The 21,618-nt window shown below is 50.4% G+C and overlaps 10 protein-coding genes across 10 annotated transcripts; 4 read left to right on the plus strand and 6 right to left on the minus strand.

Annotated features, from left to right (window-relative positions):
- Window positions 1–268: 268 nt before the first annotated feature.
- On the minus strand, window positions 269–1,809 carry N7506_007250 (aminopeptidase P family protein; the record flags this gene model as incomplete). Its single annotated transcript, XM_056956543.1, has 4 exons — window positions 269–469; window positions 528–1,409; window positions 1,450–1,561; window positions 1,622–1,809. The coding sequence occupies 4 exons, from the start codon at window positions 1,807–1,809 to the stop codon at window positions 269–271; spliced, it is 1,383 nt and encodes a 460-aa protein (XP_056810877.1).
- Window positions 1,810–1,957: 148 nt separating this feature from the next.
- On the minus strand, window positions 1,958–3,475 carry N7506_007251 (uncharacterized protein; the record flags this gene model as incomplete). Its single annotated transcript, XM_056956544.1, has 1 exon — window positions 1,958–3,475. One exon carries the CDS (start codon window positions 3,473–3,475, stop codon window positions 1,958–1,960), a length of 1,518 nt encoding a protein of 505 aa, XP_056810878.1.
- A 527-nt stretch (window positions 3,476–4,002) lies between these two features.
- N7506_007252 (Zn(II)2Cys6 transcription factor) lies at window positions 4,003–5,939 on the plus strand (the record flags this gene model as incomplete). The annotated part of the gene is made up of 2 exons (XM_056956545.1): window positions 4,003–4,128; window positions 4,179–5,939. 2 exons carry the CDS (start codon window positions 4,003–4,005, stop codon window positions 5,937–5,939), a joined length of 1,887 nt encoding a protein of 628 aa, XP_056810879.1.
- A 385-nt stretch (window positions 5,940–6,324) lies between these two features.
- N7506_007253 (uncharacterized protein) lies at window positions 6,325–9,698 on the minus strand (the record flags this gene model as incomplete). Its single annotated transcript, XM_056956546.1, has 2 exons — window positions 6,325–6,512; window positions 6,563–9,698. 2 exons carry the CDS (start codon window positions 9,696–9,698, stop codon window positions 6,325–6,327), a joined length of 3,324 nt encoding a protein of 1,107 aa, XP_056810880.1.
- An 843-nt stretch (window positions 9,699–10,541) lies between these two features.
- On the plus strand, window positions 10,542–12,906 carry N7506_007254 (bifunctional aminopeptidase/epoxide hydrolase; the record flags this gene model as incomplete). The annotated part of the gene is made up of 8 exons (XM_056956547.1): window positions 10,542–10,955; window positions 11,015–11,099; window positions 11,156–11,372; window positions 11,428–11,545; window positions 11,599–11,718; window positions 11,813–12,181; window positions 12,234–12,721; window positions 12,780–12,906. 8 exons carry the CDS (start codon window positions 10,542–10,544, stop codon window positions 12,904–12,906), a joined length of 1,938 nt encoding a protein of 645 aa, XP_056810881.1.
- A 207-nt stretch (window positions 12,907–13,113) lies between these two features.
- Window positions 13,114–14,057, minus strand: N7506_007255 (uncharacterized protein; the record flags this gene model as incomplete). Its single annotated transcript, XM_056956548.1, has 2 exons — window positions 13,114–13,622; window positions 13,697–14,057. 2 exons carry the CDS (start codon window positions 14,055–14,057, stop codon window positions 13,114–13,116), a joined length of 870 nt encoding a protein of 289 aa, XP_056810882.1.
- Window positions 14,058–15,777: 1,720 nt separating this feature from the next.
- Window positions 15,778–16,689, minus strand: N7506_007256 (TIP41 family protein; the record flags this gene model as incomplete). Its single annotated transcript, XM_056956549.1, has 3 exons — window positions 15,778–15,891; window positions 15,941–16,331; window positions 16,394–16,689. 3 exons carry the CDS (start codon window positions 16,687–16,689, stop codon window positions 15,778–15,780), a joined length of 801 nt encoding a protein of 266 aa, XP_056810883.1.
- Window positions 16,690–17,265: 576 nt separating this feature from the next.
- On the plus strand, window positions 17,266–18,542 carry N7506_007257 (aurora family serine/threonine-protein kinase; the record flags this gene model as incomplete). The annotated part of the gene is made up of 3 exons (XM_056956550.1): window positions 17,266–17,364; window positions 17,417–18,349; window positions 18,408–18,542. 3 exons carry the CDS (start codon window positions 17,266–17,268, stop codon window positions 18,540–18,542), a joined length of 1,167 nt encoding a protein of 388 aa, XP_056810884.1.
- Window positions 18,543–18,857: 315 nt separating this feature from the next.
- N7506_007258 (mitochondrial inner membrane protease ATP23) lies at window positions 18,858–19,821 on the minus strand (the record flags this gene model as incomplete). The annotated part of the gene is made up of 3 exons (XM_056956551.1): window positions 18,858–19,085; window positions 19,138–19,397; window positions 19,464–19,821. Coding segments are annotated over 3 exons (846 nt in total), but the record flags the coding sequence as incomplete, so codon positions are not given.
- A 95-nt stretch (window positions 19,822–19,916) lies between these two features.
- N7506_007259 (glutamate 5-kinase) lies at window positions 19,917–21,458 on the plus strand (the record flags this gene model as incomplete). Its single annotated transcript, XM_056956552.1, has 5 exons — window positions 19,917–19,956; window positions 20,007–20,194; window positions 20,273–20,383; window positions 20,438–20,533; window positions 20,598–21,458. 5 exons carry the CDS (start codon window positions 19,917–19,919, stop codon window positions 21,456–21,458), a joined length of 1,296 nt encoding a protein of 431 aa, XP_056810886.1.
- Between the last annotated feature and the right edge of the window lie 160 nt (window positions 21,459–21,618).

Genomic DNA, 21,618 nt, shown 5'->3' on the forward strand with positions numbered 1-21,618 from the left:
TGAGCTCATGTACCTAGATCTCAGACTCAACTTTTGATACTGCCCGAATGATATTTGGAAACATAATGGAAAAGACAGCGAAAAGTACAGCTAATGTTCCATGGTCAGTGCATATAGATCGGCCAGGCTTCAAAGTGGATTCTAAAGTACGGAGATCCAATACTTATTAAACGGCACTGTAGCTTGGAGTGGGGCCTTGTTTATGTCTGAGTCATTGAACTGGACATCATGATTGCGGTAGTATTTCTCTATATGATATAGCTTCTATCTAGGAAGCCAAGCTCTCAATCTCAGCAATGAACTTGGGCGCCGTGGTCAGGTTTTCGTGACCGTTCTGCGTGATGTGGATGTTATCCTCAATACGCACGCCTCCAACCTTCCAGTATTTCTCCAGGACTTGAGAATCAATGTACTGGCTCGTGCTGGGGTCATTCAACACGGGGTTGATGATGAAGCGACAGAAGTAGATCTAGGAAAATCACAGAAATCAGCATCGCCCGTCAACAAATTCAAGTCAGTGTACTTACACCAGGTTCAACGGTGACCACAGAGCCAGCGGGCAGATTGCCGCGGACGCGCAGGTAGCGGAACATGCGATCCTTATCTTCGTAGTTGGGGTTACCACCGGTATCATGGGTATCCATTCCAAGGTAGTGACCGAGACCATGAGGGAAGAAGGCGACGCTAACTCTCTTTTCGAACAATTCTTCCGCAGAACCACGCAGGATACCAAGCTTCAGCAATCCCGCAATGGCAATGCGATGCGCCAGAGCGTGCACATCATCCCAGCGCACGCCAGCCTTCAGCTCGTCAATGCACTTAGTCTGCATCTCGAGAACAAGCTCGTAGATAGCGCGAGTCTCGTCCGAGAACTTTCCATTAAGGGGAATGACACGGGTAATGTCAGCGCAGTATGTCTGGTATTCGCCGCCAGCATCGATGAGAACACTATCCTTGCGCTGCTTGGTTTTGGGATCGATGAGATCAACATCGTTGCCTACGTAGTGGAGGGTTGCGCCGCCTTCGCCGCCAGCGACGATGGGGTGGTAGGATTGCTCGCGACATCCATTGGCGATACAGGCGCCAATGATAGCGGCTTCGATTTGGCGCTCGTTGGTGGCGGTTTTGGCGGATTCAATGGCCGCGAGGTGAGCCTTGGTAGAGATTTCGTTGGCTTTTCTCAAAAGGGCGATTTCGTGGGAAGTTTTGACCACGCGAGTGTTCTCAATGGCGGTGTTGAGGGTTGAGGTGTTGATTTCAGCAAAACCCTCGAAGCTCACGTCCTTGGAAACGCGCTCGGCAATTGAAAACGCGGCAGTTTTGCCGCTGTGGGTCGAGGCGATCGATGCAAGAGTCGAGTTGACATCCGTTGTGAACAGCACGCGATCCACATTGTAGGTCTTGGCGGCCTCTTCGGGGGACAGAGGAAGACCGGACCAGATCACAGACTCCTCGTCGATTGGGGGGGATGAACAAGGTAAGCTCGTCTTTGGCGGAGTTGTACACGACCGCGGCATCGGGCAGAAGGCATCCCGTCAGGTAAAAGAAGGGACGACGTTGTCTTCATCTAGTTAGCAATGCCGGATCCCCAGGCGCAAAAGGGCAAGAGCAAGAGCAGTACCTGAACAAAACAGCCTCATCGCTATCCTCGATCATCCGAGTCTTTTGAGCCTCCAAGTAGATCACTACGGCGGGGTGGTTGCTCTCATCGCCGTACTTTTCGGTGAGATGGTTAGCCTGGAGATATTTAGCGACGTTAGCAGCATGTTGCTTGGCAGGGTAATCCCTGAAAGGAATGTCTGTAGACATGTTGAAGTAGTTGGAGAAGGAAAAAAGAAAGGCAGGGTAGTATTTACTGAAAAGCCCTCGGTTGAATTGCGGGGCTCAAAATAAGGCGGTTACAGCCGGTGTCAAACACACTCATTACACCATTACACATATAACATACATGATTCGTTCAGAGCTCCGACGCTGAAACGTCTTCAAACTCCATCTTCCATTGATCCACTTCCGCGAACTTCTTCAATGCAGCCCGTAGCTCATCACTGGTGCACCGTGTGGGTTCGGTCTGGACTTCGGAATCAGACACGTCCGAATCAGGCGGGGATGACAATGGAGACGAGGATGGGGAAGATAGCGCAATTTCGTTCTCTTTGTCGTTGGCCGTCGCACTCGCACGCGAGCGTGAATATGTAGCTGGTTCCTTGGGTAATTTGCTGGTCTTCTGGGTCTTCTTCTGCTTGGGATTGCGGGCAGTGGCCAATGGCTTGGGCTTGTTTGTTCCTGCCCTTCGCCTGGTGGACTTTCGAGACTGTGATGGATAATTCAATTCATCCTCGTCCCCAGACGCGGCGTCATGGGGTTCATCGCTGTCGCTAAGATCATTGCCCACGCGATTCCGACGTCGACGGCGTGGGAGAAGCTTGTCCTGCAGGTTTGCAGTTGACATGTGGGTTGGAGCTTTTGACTTCTTCGTAGGAGCAGGTTGTGGCGTAGAGCTATCGGGTTGTGTTGAGCAGGCTGGACTACTCGCTGGAGGGAGCATCGTCTGACTTAGAATCTCGGGGTATCGTTGAGCTCGCGGCGTAGACTCGGCTTCTGCATTATCGACTGCTTCCTCTCCAGCCGCCTGATCTTCAATTTCGAGATCAACATCAGAGTCCTCTCTTTCTCTCTCTTCTTCCTCTTCCTCTTCCTCTTCACTTTCCGGCTCTCTGGCATCAGAGTCAATGTCATTGGACTCGACCACCGGTTCCGGCCCCTCATCTTCAGAAACTTGGTCTTCGCGCTCTAGAGGGGTCGCAGTCGGAGTATCTTTGACCACCTGAGCCGGTGTCCCAGTCGGGGTGTCCTCCACCATCTCCACGGACGACTGGGGCACTTGGATCTCCTGTGTCGTGCGCCTGCGTTTGCGCGATCCTCCCGATAAGAGCGGTGATCCCACGGGTGACGAGGACTTATCGCTTGGTTGGGGAAGAAGCGACTTGCCTCGGGCAAGATTAAGAGGTGTCGATTCATCATTAGGGCTCAGTCCACCCAGGAAGTCATCGTCGTCCAATTCAGAAGACCCGTCATCGTCGGCCTGAAGATGGTGCAGAATACTCTGCTGTCGCGGGCGCCGTCTGAAGTTGCTCAGAACCGAGTTGTCAAAGCCAGGCGTGCCAGGAATCCGGGAATTTTCGCCTTTGCGCCCCGCGAATGACAGTGTAGAGGAATAACCGCGCGATCTCGTAGGAGGCCGACTGCCGGTTCCAGGTCGACTTCCAGTGCCGGGTCGGTCTCCGATGGGCGATGACTCAATGGCGTTCTCATAGCTCTTGGATAAGGGGGTTTGTTCGCGTAGAGTCCTGTCCGGGACTGGGCGAGGCTCCGCGTTTTCGGGTGATTTGGGGAGTTCTGGTTGCGCAGATTCTGTCGCAGGTTTTGGGGCAGGTTTGCCAGCTGTGCGGCTTCGTTTTGGGGCAGGGCGAGGCATTGTGGCGAGTGCTGAGATCGTGTTGCGACGTACGACAAAAAAAAGATCGACGCGTTTGTTTGGGACGCGTGCACGTGGACCACATGTGACATCAACTATTTACTTCGAACTTCGCATCTTTCGACTCTTCCCTTCTTGCTATTTGAACTTTTCTTGAAGAAGATTGCTTTGAGGACATATTGTGTCAATCTAATTTGCTACTTCGCTCTTCGTTCGTCTTTAATCAATCCACAGTGCTGAAATGACCCAACTTCTGCCCGACTCGACACGGACTTGTGCCGTATCGAATCAAGAGATAGGATCTAATGTGTCTTTGATCTAAGACATGGCAAATTGAATAGACTATAATATACATGGAGAGGCCGAATCCAATCTATTATATTTGGTTTACCTTTTTTTTCTCTGAAATCTAATACCTCTGTCGATTATCCATTTCTTACCCTCCTGTTAACTAGCATGATCTGACAGGCCATGCTGAATCCCACCTGAACTGACCTGGCTGATGGACAGAAGCCCCACCAGAAGCAATGTCTGCATCTGAGAAGGAGGCGGGAGATCAGATTGACTACGCACACAGTGACGATACCCCAAGCAAGAAAAAGCGTTCAACCTCAGAAACCCTCGAGTATCCCCGAAGACGAGCAACAATAGCAGTAAGCGCGCTATCAAGCCCTTGATTCAGACATATTTGACGTTGAAACAGTGCCAGATATGCCGACTACGCAAGACTAGATGTAATGGAGCCCGACCCAAGTGTCAACTGTGTTCCGACCTCAATGCAGAATGCGTGTACAGAGAGCCTGGAATCAAACTAGACGCCGGTGACAGGCTGATACTCGACCAATTGACTCGAATCGAGAGCTTGCTACATTCGAACCTCCCAGCCCAACCGCATTCGGCTTCAGCCTTATCGACAACCTCTCCTGCCACCAGCAACGACACCAACATAGGCAGCGATGAAATCTTAACACGAACACCGAGCGGTTTACCAGTCCATGGCCGACTATCTGCCGTAGGCCTGGGATCCTGGGTAAACCCACCTGCCAGCATTAGCATCTCCACAATGCCCAAAATGCACACCACCCCAGCGCTCCATCTTCTCCAATGGCCCTTAATTCGAGACCTGGTCCCAAACGCCTACGGTCCTCAACACCTACTCCGACTCGAAATGGCCCGTGAACCATTACGGTTAACGCCTAATTCAGGCTTCGATCTGACCAATGCCTCGACATACGCACAGGCCTTTTTCACGCATGGAAACGTCTGGTATGCCTGCGTGAATCCTCACACGTGGAATCAATACTATCAATCCGCATTGGCGCAGGGTTTTCAAGAAGGCCCAATGAGCTGTTTTGTCCTTCTGGTGCTCGCCCTCGGGAGCGCTGCACACAGTGGCAGTATCTCGTTCGTGCCGACGGATCATGAATCCCCAGGACTTCCCTACTTTGCCGCTGCATGGAGCTTTCTGCCGTCTGTTATGATGCAGAATACCGTCGTCGCGACTCAGTGTATGGTGTTGGCATCCGCGTATCTGTTTTATGTGGTTCGACCTCTAGAAGCATGGACTTTGCTATCAAACGTGAGCTTGAAGCTGCAATTGTTGTTCGGCAGCCCGGATCGCATTCCTGCTCAATGGCGAGAATTGAGTGTTAGGGTCTATTGGAACGCTTTGCTGTTCGAAAGTGACCTTTTAGCGGAACTGGATCTCCCCCATTCTGGTATCGTCAACTTCGAGGAAATCGTAGATCTCCCAGGCGGATTTGAGGAAGAGGATGAGAACGACGGGGATGAGGGAGAGCGGGAGAGAAATGATCTAGCTGCTCGGCATGATAATCTTTGGTACTTCCTAGCTGAGATCGCGCTGCGAAGATTATTGAACCGCGTCAGCCATATCATCTACCAGAAAGACAGCACGCATACCCTGTCGACGTTAGGGCCGATCGTCTCGGAGCTTGATTTTCAGTTATCGCAGTGGTACGACAGTCTTCCTCGACCTATCCAGTTTCCATTGACACAATCGCCTCTTTCAAATCCTGTTCAGACGGTGCTGAGGCTTCGCTACAATGCATGTCGGACCATCATCTATCGCCCGTACATTCTGGCGGTCTTGGAGGATGAACAGGCTGGAGCGGATGCAGGGGTGAAAGAGTGTTGTCGACGATGTCTCGATGCTACAGTTCGTCAGTTGGAACATATCACTAGTCACCGCGAAGGCCATCTTCCATACCTTTGGCAAGGTGCCTTGTCGATGGTCTCACAAACACTACTGATCATGGGGGCTTCCATGTCTCCTACACTGTCAGCTTTACTTCCGCCCACGCCGAGGACAGATGCTATTATCGCGGGTGTGGTGTCGGAAGTTGAGAGATACGCGCGCTTAGCACCTAGCTTGAAGTTGTCTGCTGAGATCATTCGGGATGCGGAGCGACGAAGGCAAATTCGTCTCCGGTCAGCGGGGAGATGAAGTGCTTTCGATATGAATACCACTGTTACCTCCAGGGCTTGCGACCTTTGGATGGCTCTTTTTACACCCAAACATTCCAATGTTGGTGCTGGCATTGAAGAAAGACTTGTATTTAATATGCGTCTCTGCCAGGTCTGTATAGTGGGCATGATCGCCAAAAAAATTACAAGATCTAAGCTTGGAAGCAAGGAACAAACACAGTAAATACAGTCCCATTTCATGGCAATTATGTTCTTAAATCATCAAATATTTCACGGGAGCAAATGGTATCTCAAAGACAAGGGGGTGTAGGGTAGATCAATATGAACATCAGAAAATATCAAACGCAAACTCCAGGCCTCCAGTGGCCCAGGGGGGGTACTTATCGTATGGCTTCATATACTTCCTAAACCAACACCCACTCACTGCCACGCTTAATGAACTTGTCGAGCATCAAGCTCACATCAGCCAGTGCGAACCGGCAGATGTAGAAGCCAAAGAATTCAGCCGCGTGTCGTGTGCTGAGTTCGAGACCAACGTGGGTTTTGGATGAATGTTTGAGTCCAGGGTCCTCAACTTGGTGTGCGATTTGTTCTGTCGATTGGTTAGCGTACGTCTAAGTTATTGGTTGAAGGTAGACTTACCTAACACTTGGGCGGCATCAAAGAGTCGCGCCAACGCCCCCATATAATTTGCATTGGGTCCAGAGAACTCAAGCTCGGTGACGTTGCGCTGCACTTGTACGCCGCTCACAGCAGTCATTGGAACGGAATTGAGCGTCAGGTTGTCTTTGTTGCTTTCTCGGGCGCCCGGTGTTGGGGTGGTTGTACCGAGTCCAGACGTCTTTGCCCGAAGCCTCTTCCAAGTGAGATAGGATTTGTTTGGTGCGGCTTCTGCCTGAGCAGGCTCGTCGGGCGTTGAGGCCGGTTTGAATAGGGGCATTGAGGCCTGTACACCGACATCATTTCCTAATTTTTTGGACAAGAAGCTCTGGACTTGGTCAAGGACGCCTTCAAACGATTGCATCTCGACCAATACAGCATCAGCGTCGTATGAGTCGACCTTGGCCAACTTGAGCAACGCAGCAGTCAAGAGATCGCAGTTGGACACCTTGTCTTCCAGTGCTTTTAATTTGACGTTCTTCACACGCCAGACATCCCGTGGGATGAAGAGCTTCTCTGATAAATAGCCTCCGTGGGGGTTGGCAAGAGTTTGGTAGAGACACCTCATCAACCAGAACGGACGTAAAAGGAAAGACTCTGGACATGGCTCTAACGGAAGCGGTGCATTTGCGACCATCGAGTTTGGACGCCCAAGAGCAGACGGAGAGTGAATATTGCTGCTGAACAAATTCATTCCACCACTTGGCATTCCGTTCTGAGCGAAGTTGAAGTTGGCAAGGGTTGGGGTGGGCATGATAGGAATACTGCCGGGCAATGGGTTCCTTTGGGAATCGGGGAACCCACCGCTCCACGGTGTAGTGGGGGAGCCTGGTTCAGTATCTGGGATTTGGATTGGTACAGACGCGTTTCGTGACCGGAAAGCCTTGCTATGAGAATGCATCTTGTCCAGTCCATCTGGAGCCGAGGGCATTTTGCCCATGGGTCTAGGCAAAGGTGGAAGCTCGCTTTCTTCATCCTCGTGGGTGCGGGCGTGAGCAAGGTTGACATGTTCCAAGAGAGAACCCATCGACGGGTTGCGTTGGGTGGGATGTAAAGTACGAGTGACAGGGGCCAACGGGTCATCCTTCGGCACTGGCGGAGGGGCATTTGCGAGTGGGTCCAGGGCCGATGATGCATTGGAATTGGTCCTCGAAGAGCGCGTATTGGTTTCAATCTTCAGTTCGCGAGTTTGACTGGAAAGTCTGCGCGCCCGAACACCGGGCCCAGTAGACGAAGCTAGCGAGCCGATCGAACCGGCACGGTTCGATACCGAGGCGCGTTTTGAGGGGGTTGGGAAATCAGAAGACACCGGAAGAGGTGGCAAAGCCGCGGATGGAGGAGAACCAGGCGTGGTGTAGGGTTCAGGCCTCATGTCACCTAGTGGCAAGACATCATCCTCTGCAAGGGTAGAAAGGGCTGCAGGGCCCCCGATACTCGCAGCGTTTGAGGTCGCGGAGCTCTCCCAGGTCTTCCCGGAGACATTGCTGGAATCAGACTGACGGGGAAGAGCTGACTTGGACTGAAGGCCAAACTCGAAGTCATCCATGATGTAGCCCTTTGTCATTTCTTCCAGTAAACGCTCCTCCTCCTCGGCTTCATCGTCTAAGTAAGCCGAGCTACGGGCAATGGGTTCTTCGCCCGAGGGCGTTGGTTCCTGGATGCGGCGCAGTTCGCGGTCACGGTTCATTGCCTCGGCCTCCAATTCAGCCTCGCGCACCCTTTGCTTTGCCAACTCAATGTTTTTGCGAGCATTTGAAACAACGTCATCACTAACTTCACCATCATATTCCAATACTGGCTCCAGGCCTTCATCGTAGGCGGCCTCAACGGCTGCATCAAGAGCCGCATCAAACTCTGCCTCGGTATCATTGCTGAGACGACGGCTTGTCCGGCGGCGAAGATAAACGGAGGATGCTTTGGAATTCGCGGATGAGGGGGACGAAGCCCCAGATTCGTCAATGGTATCCAGCCACGAGGTGGATTCATGGGGTTCCTCATGATTCTTCACCGGCAACGCGAGAGACCGGGGTTGATCTTCCAAAGCAGATGGTTTCAAGGATTGGCGTCGCGGGGGAAGTGTTTCCAAGGAGAAGCCCTTGGATTCTTCCAGCGAGAGTTGATGGAGCCCAAAGCTGGAATGGGCCGAGCCCTGTTGACTTTCATCATGGGAGTCGTCATTTCCCAGATGGTACATTTCTCCATATGACTCTTGGCTAAGCGGTCTGTCTGGAAGGGCCTTGTCGTCGCTCTCTGGGAGGGGGAAGTCCATGCGATGGAGCTCTGTCACTCGTATCATATAAGTATCCCGAATTTCCTGGAGTTTGTGTTTCTCTTCGTCGCCACCATTGCTGCGCATCATAACAAGCTGCAACAAATTGCACGCGTCAGAATAAGCCTCCATGGCACCCTCGAAGTTGGCTGCATTGTCCAGCAGAACTGCCGTGTTCGCTTTTTGAAGTGCCTTGGACAACATCGCCTTTTGGCTTTGTCCATGCTGTCGGTTCTCTGGACCTCCATCCTCATTGAATGTAATGGACCCTCCACTAGTTCGAGCCATCGGATCCTGGGGGTCTATATCTGTCTGGGCATTGTGCGCCGTGGCTTGGAATAGGTTGTTTGATGCGGTGAATGAAAGGTCAAGTTGATGCGATCCCGAGTCGGTGTTGAATAAAGCAGAGTTCTCGAGCTCTGGAAGGTTGAACATTGGCAGTCCGTTCGGCGCTGGTCCTCGCTGCGGACTTTGGGTGCCCAATGGACGATGGTAGCCCGTGACCGACATTTTGGAACTCCCGCGGCGGTGGTGGCCATGGTACTCTGAGGGGCTCTTGCTGGATGCTGTGGACTGAGACCAGCGATTGAGGCTCCCTAGTCCCTCTTTGATGGGACTCGTGGGCCCCAGCGGCTCTGGGGGTATATTCACCACATTCTCCGCCAAGACACCCAAGCCAGTGGGGGTAATCGCCCCTGAGGGTTTTACCATTCGCGTTCTTGAACCAGGCCGTGAGGATCGGGAAGTGGATCGATTAGGGGGTGGCCCAGGAGGTTCCGATGAAAAGGGTCCGGAGGGGCGGCGCATATAGGAGCTGTGCTCATCGTCTGTGGCGGTCTGGTGAATCATGTTCGCGGGATAGCGGCTGGTCGACACTGAAGCCTGCGTGTCTCTAATCGATCTGGGTATATTTGTGTTGACAATGCGCGGGGAAATCACAATGGGATTAATGGGTATTGGCGACCACGTTCGGGATCTGCGGGTTCATTCTTCGGTCTGAGGTTGTAAATGTTCGTCTGTCTCATATAATTTCCCTTATTGGAAAGCGTCTCAACACATCTCGTAATCGTAATAGGCGTGGGGATCTATCGCAAGGCAATCACTCGGGACATTGTATGAAGCAATTGCTAGAGCGCATTAGAAGGTACGCGCACAGCCAGGGGGATAATGTGTGCTTTCCATACCACGGTCTCTTCCAGAATCCACCAATGTGTGCAAGATGTCGAAGTCCAGAAGATCGTCACTTCGTCAGGGGGTGGTCCGAGCCGGGCGGTGGGCGACGAGGGAAAAAAATAACAATTGCGGGGACGAAGAGAGACTCGGAGGAGATCGAAAGAATGTGAACGGGGAGAATCCTGGAAATGCTGGAGAAACTGGAAGCCCTTCAGGAGAAAAAGGGGTAAGTCCCTTGTATACACATAGGGATGAAAGGTAAAATTGGTAGGGCCGAGAGCAGTCACAGCCGATCTATAACAAACTCAATAGACAACAGTGGAGATGAATTAGTATGACTGTGGATAATATGACAATAAGTATGAGAATAATATAAGAATATAATAAAGCCCATACAATAACATAATAACATAATAAATGTAGGATTGAAGCATAGCACGCAGTATAGCCGATGAGAAGAGTGCCTGAGTCATGCAACGCTTAGTGACGGAAAAAAACACAACCTCCGGATACAACCTCATGTCTCCCTTAGGTTCTTTTGCGCGAGGCTTCAACTTCTCGGCTTTACGCTCTGCTTCAATCACTGTGCGTTTCACTCCTGCGCGCACCATGGCTACTACTATCAACCCTCCGCGGGATCCGAACACCCTTAGTAACTATAACAACTGGCGTTCAACCCACGTTACCGCCAATTTTGATATTCTCTTCGACCAGAAGAAATTGGTAGGAAATGTGGTTCATCAATTTAAGTCCATCACCAATGCGGAGTCTCGGGAGATCATCCTGGATACCAGCCATCTCAATATTGGCACCGTCAAGGTGGATGGCCAGCCATCCAAGTGGGAACTTCTGCCCCCTCTGGAACCCTTTGGTGTGCCATTGAAGATCACCCTCGAGAAAGGTGTCGAGTTGAATGGCACTATCGAGGTCGACGTATGCATTGCATTCCCCTCGTCATTCAACAAGCCCCACCATCTGACCAATTCTTGTAGATCGCCGTCAAGACCACTGAAAAATGCACAGCGCTGCAGTGGCTGACACCCGCCCAAACCTCCAACAAGAAACATCCGTACATGTGTAAGCATCTTAGAACTATGTCTGCCCTTAGCCGGGGTTGCTAACATCACTGCCAGTCTCGCAATGCCAGGCAATCCACGCCCGGTCTATCTTCCCTTGCCAGGATACCCCGGATGTCAAGAGCACCTTTGATTTCAACATCACCTCCCCGCTCCCGGTCATGACCAGTGGTTTGCCCATCCGTGAATCTGCAACCGAAAAGGGAGAGCACCAGCTGTACCGATTCCATCAATCGGTGCCAATTCCCAGCTACCTCTTCGCCATTGCTAGCGGGTAAGGCTCTTACGCTATCTCACCTCTGGAATTGATTGACTGATGTGTTTTATAGTGATGTTGCCGAGGCTCCAATTGGACCTCGAAGTGTTGTCGCGACTAGCCCCGACAAGCTGGCAGAGTGCCAATGGGAACTGGAGAAGGATACCGAAAACTTCATTACGACCATCGAGGTACCATATCTGTTACCAATTTACTTTCATTTGACGAATACTGACTGGTGCAGAAAATTGTCTACCCCTATGCGTGGGGAGAATACAATGTTTTGATCTTGCCCCCCAGTTTCCCTTATGGTGGCATGGAGAACCCTATTTTTACATTTGCAACCCCTAGTATCATCTCCAAGGTAAGCCACGGGGAACTGTCTCGACTTGAAAGGACAGGCAGCTGCGCTGATATGCACTTTTTCGTTCGATCATTGTAACTAACATCTCACCCAGGACCGTGAGAACATTGACGTAATCGCCCACGAGCTGGCTCACAGCTGGAGTGGAAACTTGGTCACCAACGCATCGTGGGAGCACTTCTGGTTGAATGAAGGTTGGACCGTCTACCTCGAAAGAAGAATCCTGGCTGCCATTCATGGCGAAGCTTACCGCCACTTCTCGGCTATCATTGGATGGAAATCCCTCACTGATGCCGTTGAGCACTTCGGAGACGACCACGAGTTCACCAAGCTCATTGTGGATCTCAAGGGCAAGGACCCCGACGATGCTTTCTCGAGCATTCCTTACGAGAAGGGCTTCAACTTCCTGTTCTACCTCGAGAACCTCGTTGGAAAGCCCAAGTTCGACAAGTTCATCCCTCACGTAAGTGACTACATGCCTTGAGACCGGTTCCTCTATCTGACATTCTCGCTAGTACTTCACAACATTCAAGTGCAAGTCCCTTGACTCATACGAGTTCAAGGCATTGATTCTGGACTTCTTCAAGTCAGATGCCGAGGCCTCCAAGCTCTTGAATGAGCTGGATTGGGACAAGTGGTTCTATGCACCAGGCTTGCCTCCCAAGCCTAGCTTTGACACCTCGCTTGTGGATGTCGTGTACAAGCTTTCCGAGAAGTGGCAGTCCCTTCCTGGCTCTTCTTTCAAGCCTGATATTAGTGACATCAAGGACCTTACGGCGAACCAGCTGGTCGTCTTCTTGGAGCAGATGCTCCTGCTGGAGAAGCCGCTCACCCCGGAAGTCTCCAAGCTCATGGGTGATGTTTATGGATTGACTAAGAGCGAGAATATCGAGGTCTCAAACCTTTACCTCCAGGTTGGTATGAAGGCCGGAGACGAGAGCGTCATTGAGCCCACGACCGAGTTGCTAGGCCGTATTGGCCGCATGAAGTTTGTGCGACCTCTGTAAGAATTGCCCCGTCCTGATCGCAGATCTTGACATGACACTAATGTTTCCCCCTAGGTTCCGCAACCTTCAAAAGGTCAACCGCCCTGTTGCCCTCGAGACATTCGAGAAGTACAAGGACTTCTACCACCCCATCTGCCGTGGTATGGTGGAGAAGGATCTCTTTGGCAAGAAGGACAACTAAACCCTGTCACCCTTCGCCGTTCAGCTCCACATAAAAGGAAGGCCGTTAGATGCCCGTAGAATCTCAATTGAATCATGATCTTGAATGAGAAGTTCAATATGCGAAATGAGCAGAGCAATTAAGTATTGTACAAATCTTTATAACCGATGGTATACATAGGATAAAGCAAAAACCCCCCCAAACACCACTCGCCCAGGCAATGATTTTTTACTTGCTTGCGACAATCTTCTTGTCGGTCTCAGAGTGTCTGAAGATACCGGCGTCTTCCTTGTCTCCAAGCGCAAACACAAGGTCCACCTCTTCCTTCTTAGCCAGCTCCGCCAGATTCCGACGCATGTAGACAACGACTTGAGCAACCTTAGCCCAGTCAATTTCCTCGCCATCCGGACCGGTCTCGCTTCCCTTCCACAAATTCCTCCAGACGGCAGCGCCCAGCACCGCATCGCCCTTGGCCAATCCCTCATCGTACGCGGCGATAATTCCACGCCACTGAATGAATAGATCCTTCAAGTATTTGTTGCGAATAGTCCGACTTCCCAAATCATGGTACACATCCATGCGGTGCTCTGCTTCATGCGAGAAGTGATCGATCAAGTGACGAGAGTACGTAGTGACGCTATCGCGGTACGGCAGGGCACGAAGACGAACAGTCAACAGGTACATGTGCAGCAAAGTAACCTGAGACCAAGTAGCGAACGTAGGCTTAAGACCGAGCTCTACAAAACACGAACATTAGTGAATCCACTCCATTGTACGACATAGTCAAGAAAAGGCGCTCGAATTGACTCACCTGTGTACCACCAGCTCTCACCGACGCCGAGATCTTCCCCGGCTTCCGTCTTTGGGACTTCGACTCCCTTTTGCGACGCTTGAGGGATCTTGTAGTCGGCTTGGCTGGAACAGGCCTCGAATAGCTTCTGGGTCATGCCATATGCGACGTAGGTCTCGGCGGCATTTCCGGGTCGTCGGAAGTTCCTGGTTATGTTGGAGACTTTTGAGGAATATGATCTGGCGAGGATCGAGTTCACTGGGGATTGCCGGGGTGTGGTGGTTGATGCCAGAGTTGAGATGCGATTGGCATTTTTGGATAGACACAGGTTGGAAGCGCGAACTTCACGCGTCCATAGTGTGGATAATCTTTTGAATGACATCTTTGAAGTCGTGGAATTCGTGAATTTGGTCTATCGTGATTGGCGTCCTGGATCTTTTCTTGACTTTATGTTTGCACTGTTTGTTTGCCACTCCCATGGGCCATGGATGCGAAGTATATAAAGTGTGGTCCAAGTCGAGGTCAGCTTGCTTACCGATTGACTACGTTATAACTATGTAGTTAATTAGTCATTCCTACAGTGACACTGCAAATTTTCTCTCACATCTCCAACTCATTCTTGATCGCCGATATGGGTGTTATCGTCGATTTTGTTTCTCCAAATGCCCCAGATCTGCCTAGTAAAGAGCAAGTGAGACTGCTTTGGAAGAAAACCCATTTGGGGCCCAAGCATTTAGTCCATGTCCACAATGGCAAAAATTTCTTCATCAAATATGAGGTCCCTCATTGCGAATGGAGAAATCAACAATTTTTGTTTCATCGGATTAGCCCAAGGGCTGCTATTCGTATTCCTCAAATTTATGCCGTGTTTGGTACCGTACCAGATAGACTATATCTGATTATGAAATATATCGAAATTGCACATATTGCATCTGGTACACAGAGAGCAAGAGCTATTTCGGATCTTGTTTCTGTCGAGGTCCCCCTGGATATAGCACCAGGTCCCGTCGGCGGAGGCCGTATCCAGATGAGAATCTTTTGGGATGACGAGATATCAGACGTTACGTACCCCTCTATCCAGGATCTAGAAGATCATCTCAATCGTGTTTATACCCCCAAGCTTTAAGACTAAATGGATTTCGGACTAATATAATCTTGGAATTTATCCTTTAGATTTTAAAGGCTACTAGAATAAAGCACCAAGAGCTAGAATATGTCGATTTTAGCCACGAGAGAATGATCTGCTGCTACACAGATCTTAAGAAAAAACATTTTCTAGTTGATACAAACGGTCAACTCTAGGTCTCCGCGTTTCGTCAAGTCAATTTTCTTCCTGAGACCTTCATGTACTTTGCTCTAAGCCACCAATTAGTGGGAGACCCACTCCCTCGTGAGTACTATGGTATGATTCCAATCATGCCTACTCGGAACCTCAGAGCACTTTTATTCGCAAGAAGATGGTGTCTGCATGGTACCAGTCGGTTATGTAGGTGTAACCCCCCATTTTTTATTGAGAGGACTTATCTCTAACAAGATTTTGCTGGTAGATCTCGGAGATTTGGATGTTTCAAATGTTGGCTAGATATAGTCACTCATGTGTGCGGGTCATGCCCTTCTTGCTTCCTAGGCTTTCATAGGTATTGAACCTTCATTGCTTTTAGCTTCACTTTCAAGCCTGACTGGGCCTTTATGCAATGATTTGGGAACCTTGAGAACTTTGCTGTCTTTTTTGCTGTCTTTTTTGCTGTTCTCTGTACGTGGTATCGAGCGTGGTTGTTCTCACCGAATTAATATGATATCATTGTATTTGACGCAGATGAGAAATTGATATCATTGGTTTTGTTGTCATGAATCCTGTTATTTGATGGGTATGGTAGCCCTGCATCCCGATTCTGAATACATAAGATCCCAGGAATCTTCATGCCCATGTCTCGATAGGATCGTTGCGAACGGCAACTGCGGTTCTATCATCGCCTGTGAAAGTATTGCAATCTCCATATTGTCCGAATCGTCTCCTGGCTATATTGCGGGTAAATCCGAGACAAGCTTGATCTTCGCCCGTGCCATGTGAATAGCCGACGAATGAACGCATTGTAAACCTCTCAATCGCCTAGCACCAACCGCTCAGTGCGATGTTCTACAACGGGCAGTACCTCGGAAAGTCGGTTTGCGTCCCTCATAAAGGCTGGGATATCGTCCCTAGTTGCTGCGAGTTTCTATTGCGATTGTCAGATCATCCCCAGGTAGCTTCTCAAGCAGACGTACCTCGCGAATCTTTTCATATTCACATTCCTTGGAAAGATATTCTCGAATTACTTCCTTGGTCTCGAAATCGACGTAAATACGTGTGTCTCGAAGACGAATGAGAACATGATCCAGTCGCATAAAGAACCTCGTCAATAGAAGAAGTCGCCCTGGCATCACTCGGATCTTGCAAGAAAGCATTGTAATTCCATTGTCGGCGAGCTCGTCCTCGTAGAGCACTACTTCGTCAAAGAATAAAATGGGGTCTGGGCGCTTAAGCAGTTCAATGGGAATGGGCTTCGTCGTTGGCTCGAATGGTCGCGCCTTGGGGTGGAGGGTACCCTGGTAGTCGGTGCTGTATGACCAGTCGAACGGCTTCACGATTTCTTTGATGCCTTCATGTGTCTTTTCTCTGGATTGAAGTTAGTACTCGTGGTTCAACGTCCAATTCACGTCGCAAGGGTATTTGAGTACCGGCTCTTCTGCCACTCTCTCGAGTATGCGACCTGCAACATAGATTGGCCGGTCTTGTCTACCTTGTCCAAAGCATCAAAAGCATTAAATTGGATACCCCAATCCCCTTTCTCGTACTCAATAGCCACGTAGTTATCGCCGAAGATCATTTCCGGCGGAGCGATACCGAGCTTCTGGGTCATTTCTTCAATCGGGTCGGACTTGAGGATGGGGAGTTTCTGGGTCGATATCCGGAAACCATTGACAGTGATAGTGTTAGGCTTCTTGGCCTCTGGGGCCACGGATGCGCAGGCCATATTGACAGCTGCACGGAGCAATGAAGATGTGGAGTGAAATAGCAAGCCATCTACAATCGGCACTGATAGCGATAACCCCGCGACTGAGGGGCGGTGTGGCGAAAAGCCGGCAAAATATGCATGTCTACAAGGTATACTGATTGTGAGGGCAACGTCACAAATATTAATATGTCAGCCTCAGATTTACTCTCTTGAGTTTGAGAAGATGGAACCAATGTTTGAAAGCCAGTGCAGTCAAAAGGCTCTCAGAATCCCCACATCATTTATATACAAAAAGTATTGAGAGCAAATGGTCTAAACCATAAGAAACTATGGAAGCGGAAGATGAGGCGGTGTGAGAGGGTCCTCAAAGCTGAGTCATCTGTTGTTGCCGGGGTGACGGGCTGGATTTCCCCCAAACATCCGAGCTTTGATTCTCTCTCTCCATCTTTGTGATCTTCTTCATCGAACTACTAACCCCGTGCGCAGTGATCATGACAGCAGTGTGCTAAGCACCACATCTTGTTTGGGCTCTATACTGTTTTTTCTTGCTTTCTTCGCCTTTCAACACAAACATCCCCGTCGCACAGTCTCATCATGGCGACATCCAAGACTCTCGAGGCTCGTTTTGAGCACCTTTCTATGAAAGATGAGAAAGAACATGGTCAAACTGAGAGGGTTTATGGCAAGCAGAAGGTACCCAATCTCACCCAGAGGTGGCAATTCAACTCGCTAACGTCGACTTCAGGCCTCTGCTCCCGTCAACCAGGCAAACAGTAACTCCAACCGCGCCCAATTACTGAAATTGGCTCTCCAAAACACCAATGAAAATAAAGCCAATGCTATGAATGTGCCTGCCTCGCCAGGAAGAGGCTCCCATGGCGCACTGGTCACCCGGGCCACCGATGAGAACGGCGACCAGCGCACGTCGTCTTCACTGTGTGACCAGCCATCTGTCCCCAAGGACTTGCACCTGGGAATGTTCGAGATTGGAAAGCCGCTCGGAAAGGGAAAGTTCGGTCGCGTGTACCTGGCAAAAGAACGCTCTTCTGGCTTTGTCTGCGCACTCAAGGTGCTGCACAAGTCTGAGTTGCAACAAGGTGGCGTTCAGAAGCAAGTCCGACGCGAAATCGAGATCCAAAGCAACCTGCGACACCCGAATGTCTTGAGGCTATTCGGTCACTTCCACGACAGCAAACGAATCTTCTTGATCCTCGAGTTTGCCGGTCGCGGTGAGCTGTACAAGCATCTTCGAAAGGAGCACCGGTTCCCTGAATGGAAGGCTGCGCAATATATTGCGCAAATGGCTGCTGCATTGAAATATCTGCACAAGAAGCACGTCATGCACCGTGATATCAAGCCTGAGAACATCCTCGTCGGCATTCATGGAGAGATCAAGATCAGTGACTTTGGCTGGAGTGTCCACGCCCCTAACAACCGGCGCCAGACCATGTGTGGAACTCTCGACTATCTGCCCCCAGAGATGATCAACCCCGGCTCTCAGTCCAACTACTATAACGAGAAGGTTGACTTGTGGAGTCTCGGTGTCTTGACCTATGAATTCTTGGTCGGCGAGGCGCCATTCGAGGATACACCTGCCATGACCCACCGCAGAATTGCCCGGGCAGACATGTCTGTGCCGTCCTTTGTGAGCCCGGAGGCCAAGGACCTTATCAAGAGAGTAAGTTTTCAATTTCGTCACACGCGTATAAAATATTCTTCTCTAACAATTCGACCAGCTTCTCGTTCTCGACCCGTCGAAGCGCATTCCTCTCGACGAGATTTCGCGCCACCCTTGGATTGTCAAGCATTGTGTCAAGGATGACAAAAGTGTGAAGCGGAGCATGGGCTCCTCCAAGGACGGCAAAGCATGAATAATGGCCGGTCCTTGCATTATACCATTCTTGGAGTTGTGATCTTTACTTTTGGGCATTTCTTTAGGCGGAGTCCATGGCGTTCATATTTCTGTTATAGCATTTTCAAGGCGTGTTGTGTCTGGTGGCTTCTACTTTTTGCTGGCTTTTAACTTGGCAATCAAACCAGGATGGCTTCTCGCGATATAGCGATATCTGGCTGTTGATTTTCATTTTCCAGCGCCGTCAATGAAATATGGTACATTCAAGCAAACAATTTTTTCTCTATGATACAAAAGGGTGGAGAATAGTACAACGCTGAGCATCATTGTGGTATCATCGATAAATTTCATCAAAGGGACGGGTGTCTCTGAAGCAGCTTTCCCAGACTTCGTCGACAACCCTGGTGGCATGGGCTTCGTCTTTGCAGGTCGGGCGCGCCCTCACAGAAAGAACGGCTCTGCGTCGAACGCATTCTTGGTGCTGCTGCGTTAACTTCCACTGTCCTCTCCGGAAGAACTCCCGCGCCCATCTACACTCGCCGCTGAGCGAACTGGCCCGGATCTAAACAGGGTTAGCAGATATCCTCGTCTAGGGAGACTGGTAGATCGCATACCTCGGCACAAGCCGCATGTCGTAGGTTATCCGTCCAGTTGACCTTGAACCTCAGGTGGTCGAATGCATGAACCATCTCGTGGGCCATTGTGTCTTCAAGATGTCCCTGATCTTTCATTTCGTTTGCGCAAATCAAAATGCCGTAGTCCGGGTCAAAACCACCGCCCTTGCGATCTGTACAGCGACGGCAGTAGATATTGTGGTTGTGAAGGTCGCCTCCTAATTGTTTAATGCTCTCGCTTAGGAATCGAATTGTAGGACCTGTGGAGGTAGAGATAGTCAGATTCGATGCCCAGTCTTAGTCTCAACCTCAGATCCATAGCTTACTGTACTGGAGAAGATAATCCCGCTGGTCTTCACAGCGCTTGCAGTCTGCGGCTTCATTGCGATCATCTCGCGCAACACGGAACTGCTCGATTCCTTCGTTGGACATCTTGCCTGTGAGAATGGAATAGATGTTCCGAAATTGGGTCCAGGTATCATCGCCGGGGATGAACCCTGTCGTATCTGGCTTTGCATCTGAGGGCACATTCGAAGGTGCATTCGCACCAGGCGCTTGAGAGTCGGTCATTGTTGATGGGCTTGCGAGTGGTGAATGGCGCGCGATAAAGCGAGATCCTCCGCATATGGCGGTGACGACTGGCAATATCCACTCCGGGAATCGGGCAAAAAGTGACTCCTCCGACACTGCGGGCAACACGTCAAGTTGGGATTCCTCCTTCGAAGTATTTTGTGGTTGGTTATGCCGATTGTTCGGTTAGAATAGACTCTGCATTCATCATGGCGGCCCCCTCAGGTCTCACAATTGTGATCAAATTAGGTGCGGGGATCTATATCTGTGACGCAGACCGATGTACTGACATACCATAGGAACGAGCTCCATTGTTGACGAGAAGACTCACGAGCCTATACTCTCGATCCTGACATTGATTGTGGAAACGGTTGCCAAGCTTCACAGAGATGGACACCGCGTTGTACTCGTCTCCTCCGGAGCTGTTGGAGTCGGGTTGCGCCGAATGGATGTGGACGAAAGGCCAACCTACCTGCCACGGATACAGGTATGCTTCTTATTGATACCCAGCTACATATGGGATCGATTTGCCATTTCAACATACTAATTGTGTCCTATTTGACAGGCTCTCGCTGCCGTGGGTCAGTGTCGACTGATGAGTCTTTGGGACAACCTCTTCTCTCATCTTCGCGTCCCAGTCGCCCAGATCCTCTTGACAAGAAACGATATTGCCGATGTGGGTTTATGACATCTACAGATGTAGCATGATTCGCTGCTGACCCCGCTCTAGAGAACCCAATATGTCAATGCCCAAAATACCTTTGGACAGCTGTTCGACATGGGTGTTATTCCTATTGTTAACGAGAATGATACCCTGGCCGTTTCTGTAAGTGACGCACGCAGCTCTAACAAACCAGGATTGATTGATCTAACATCGGGTTCACCTACAGGAAATTAAATTTGGCGACAATGATACCCTTTCTGCGATCACAGCGGCTATGGTCAAGGCCGACTATCTTTTCCTGATGACCGATGTCGACTGTCTGTACACTGCAAACCCCCGCACCAATCCCAACGCGAAGCCAATCGAGGTCGTGACCGATATCTCCTCCATCGAGGCCGATGTCTCGTCTTCAGGATCCTCCCTCGGCACCGGAGGCATGAGTACCAAAATCGTAGCTGCAAAGCTCGGAACCAGTGCAGGTGTGACTACCATCATCACCAAAAGCTCAAAACCAGGGAATGTCCACGATATTGTGAAATATCTACAATACATCGAGGGCCAGGCAAGTGGTTCTGCACTTGACGACGATGCCGATACTCCGACTGCACCTCTCCATACTCGCTTCCTTCGCTCCCAAACCCCCATCCAATCACGCACTTTCTGGCTTCTCCACGGACTCTATCCTCATGGCACCCTGTACATCGATCACGGAGCTTACAGTGCCCTTCTGAACAATGCCAACCTCCTGCCAGCTGGAGTTGTCGGAGTTGAAGGCCACTTTGGACAGCAAGAAGCCGTCCGACTCGTTGTTGTCGAGCGGCCTCCCCGAGACGCCTTGAATGGCGATTTTATCCACCACAGTGACGAACCGAGGGAGGTTGGGCGAGCGCTGGTGAACTACGGTAGTCTTGAAATTACGCATATCAAGGGCCACCGCAGCTCACAGATTGAAGCCCTACTTGGATATGCTGATAGCGACTGTGTGGCTATGCGAGAGAACATCTCTTTCCACCCGGAGGAGCACAGCCCCGGCCATACCGTGACGCCCTCATTAACGCCCGCCTTGGAAGCTTGGAAGAATCCTTGAATATAGCATCGAATGATTATACGCATGTCACGATCAACATGAAGAAAAGTGTCCTGCATTCAACTGCATTGGATAATTGAAGTTCGTTAGATTCCAGGTTGAATACACTGCTCAATCCTAGAAACCGAGCATTACGATTTAGTCGAAGCAAAATAACTGT

The sequence above is a fragment of the Penicillium brevicompactum genome, assembly GCF_028827555.1.
Source record: "Penicillium brevicompactum strain IBT 35665 chromosome Unknown utg000005l_segment0_segment0, whole genome shotgun sequence".
In the NCBI taxonomy this organism is placed as follows: Eukaryota; Fungi; Ascomycota; class Eurotiomycetes; order Eurotiales; family Aspergillaceae; genus Penicillium; species Penicillium brevicompactum.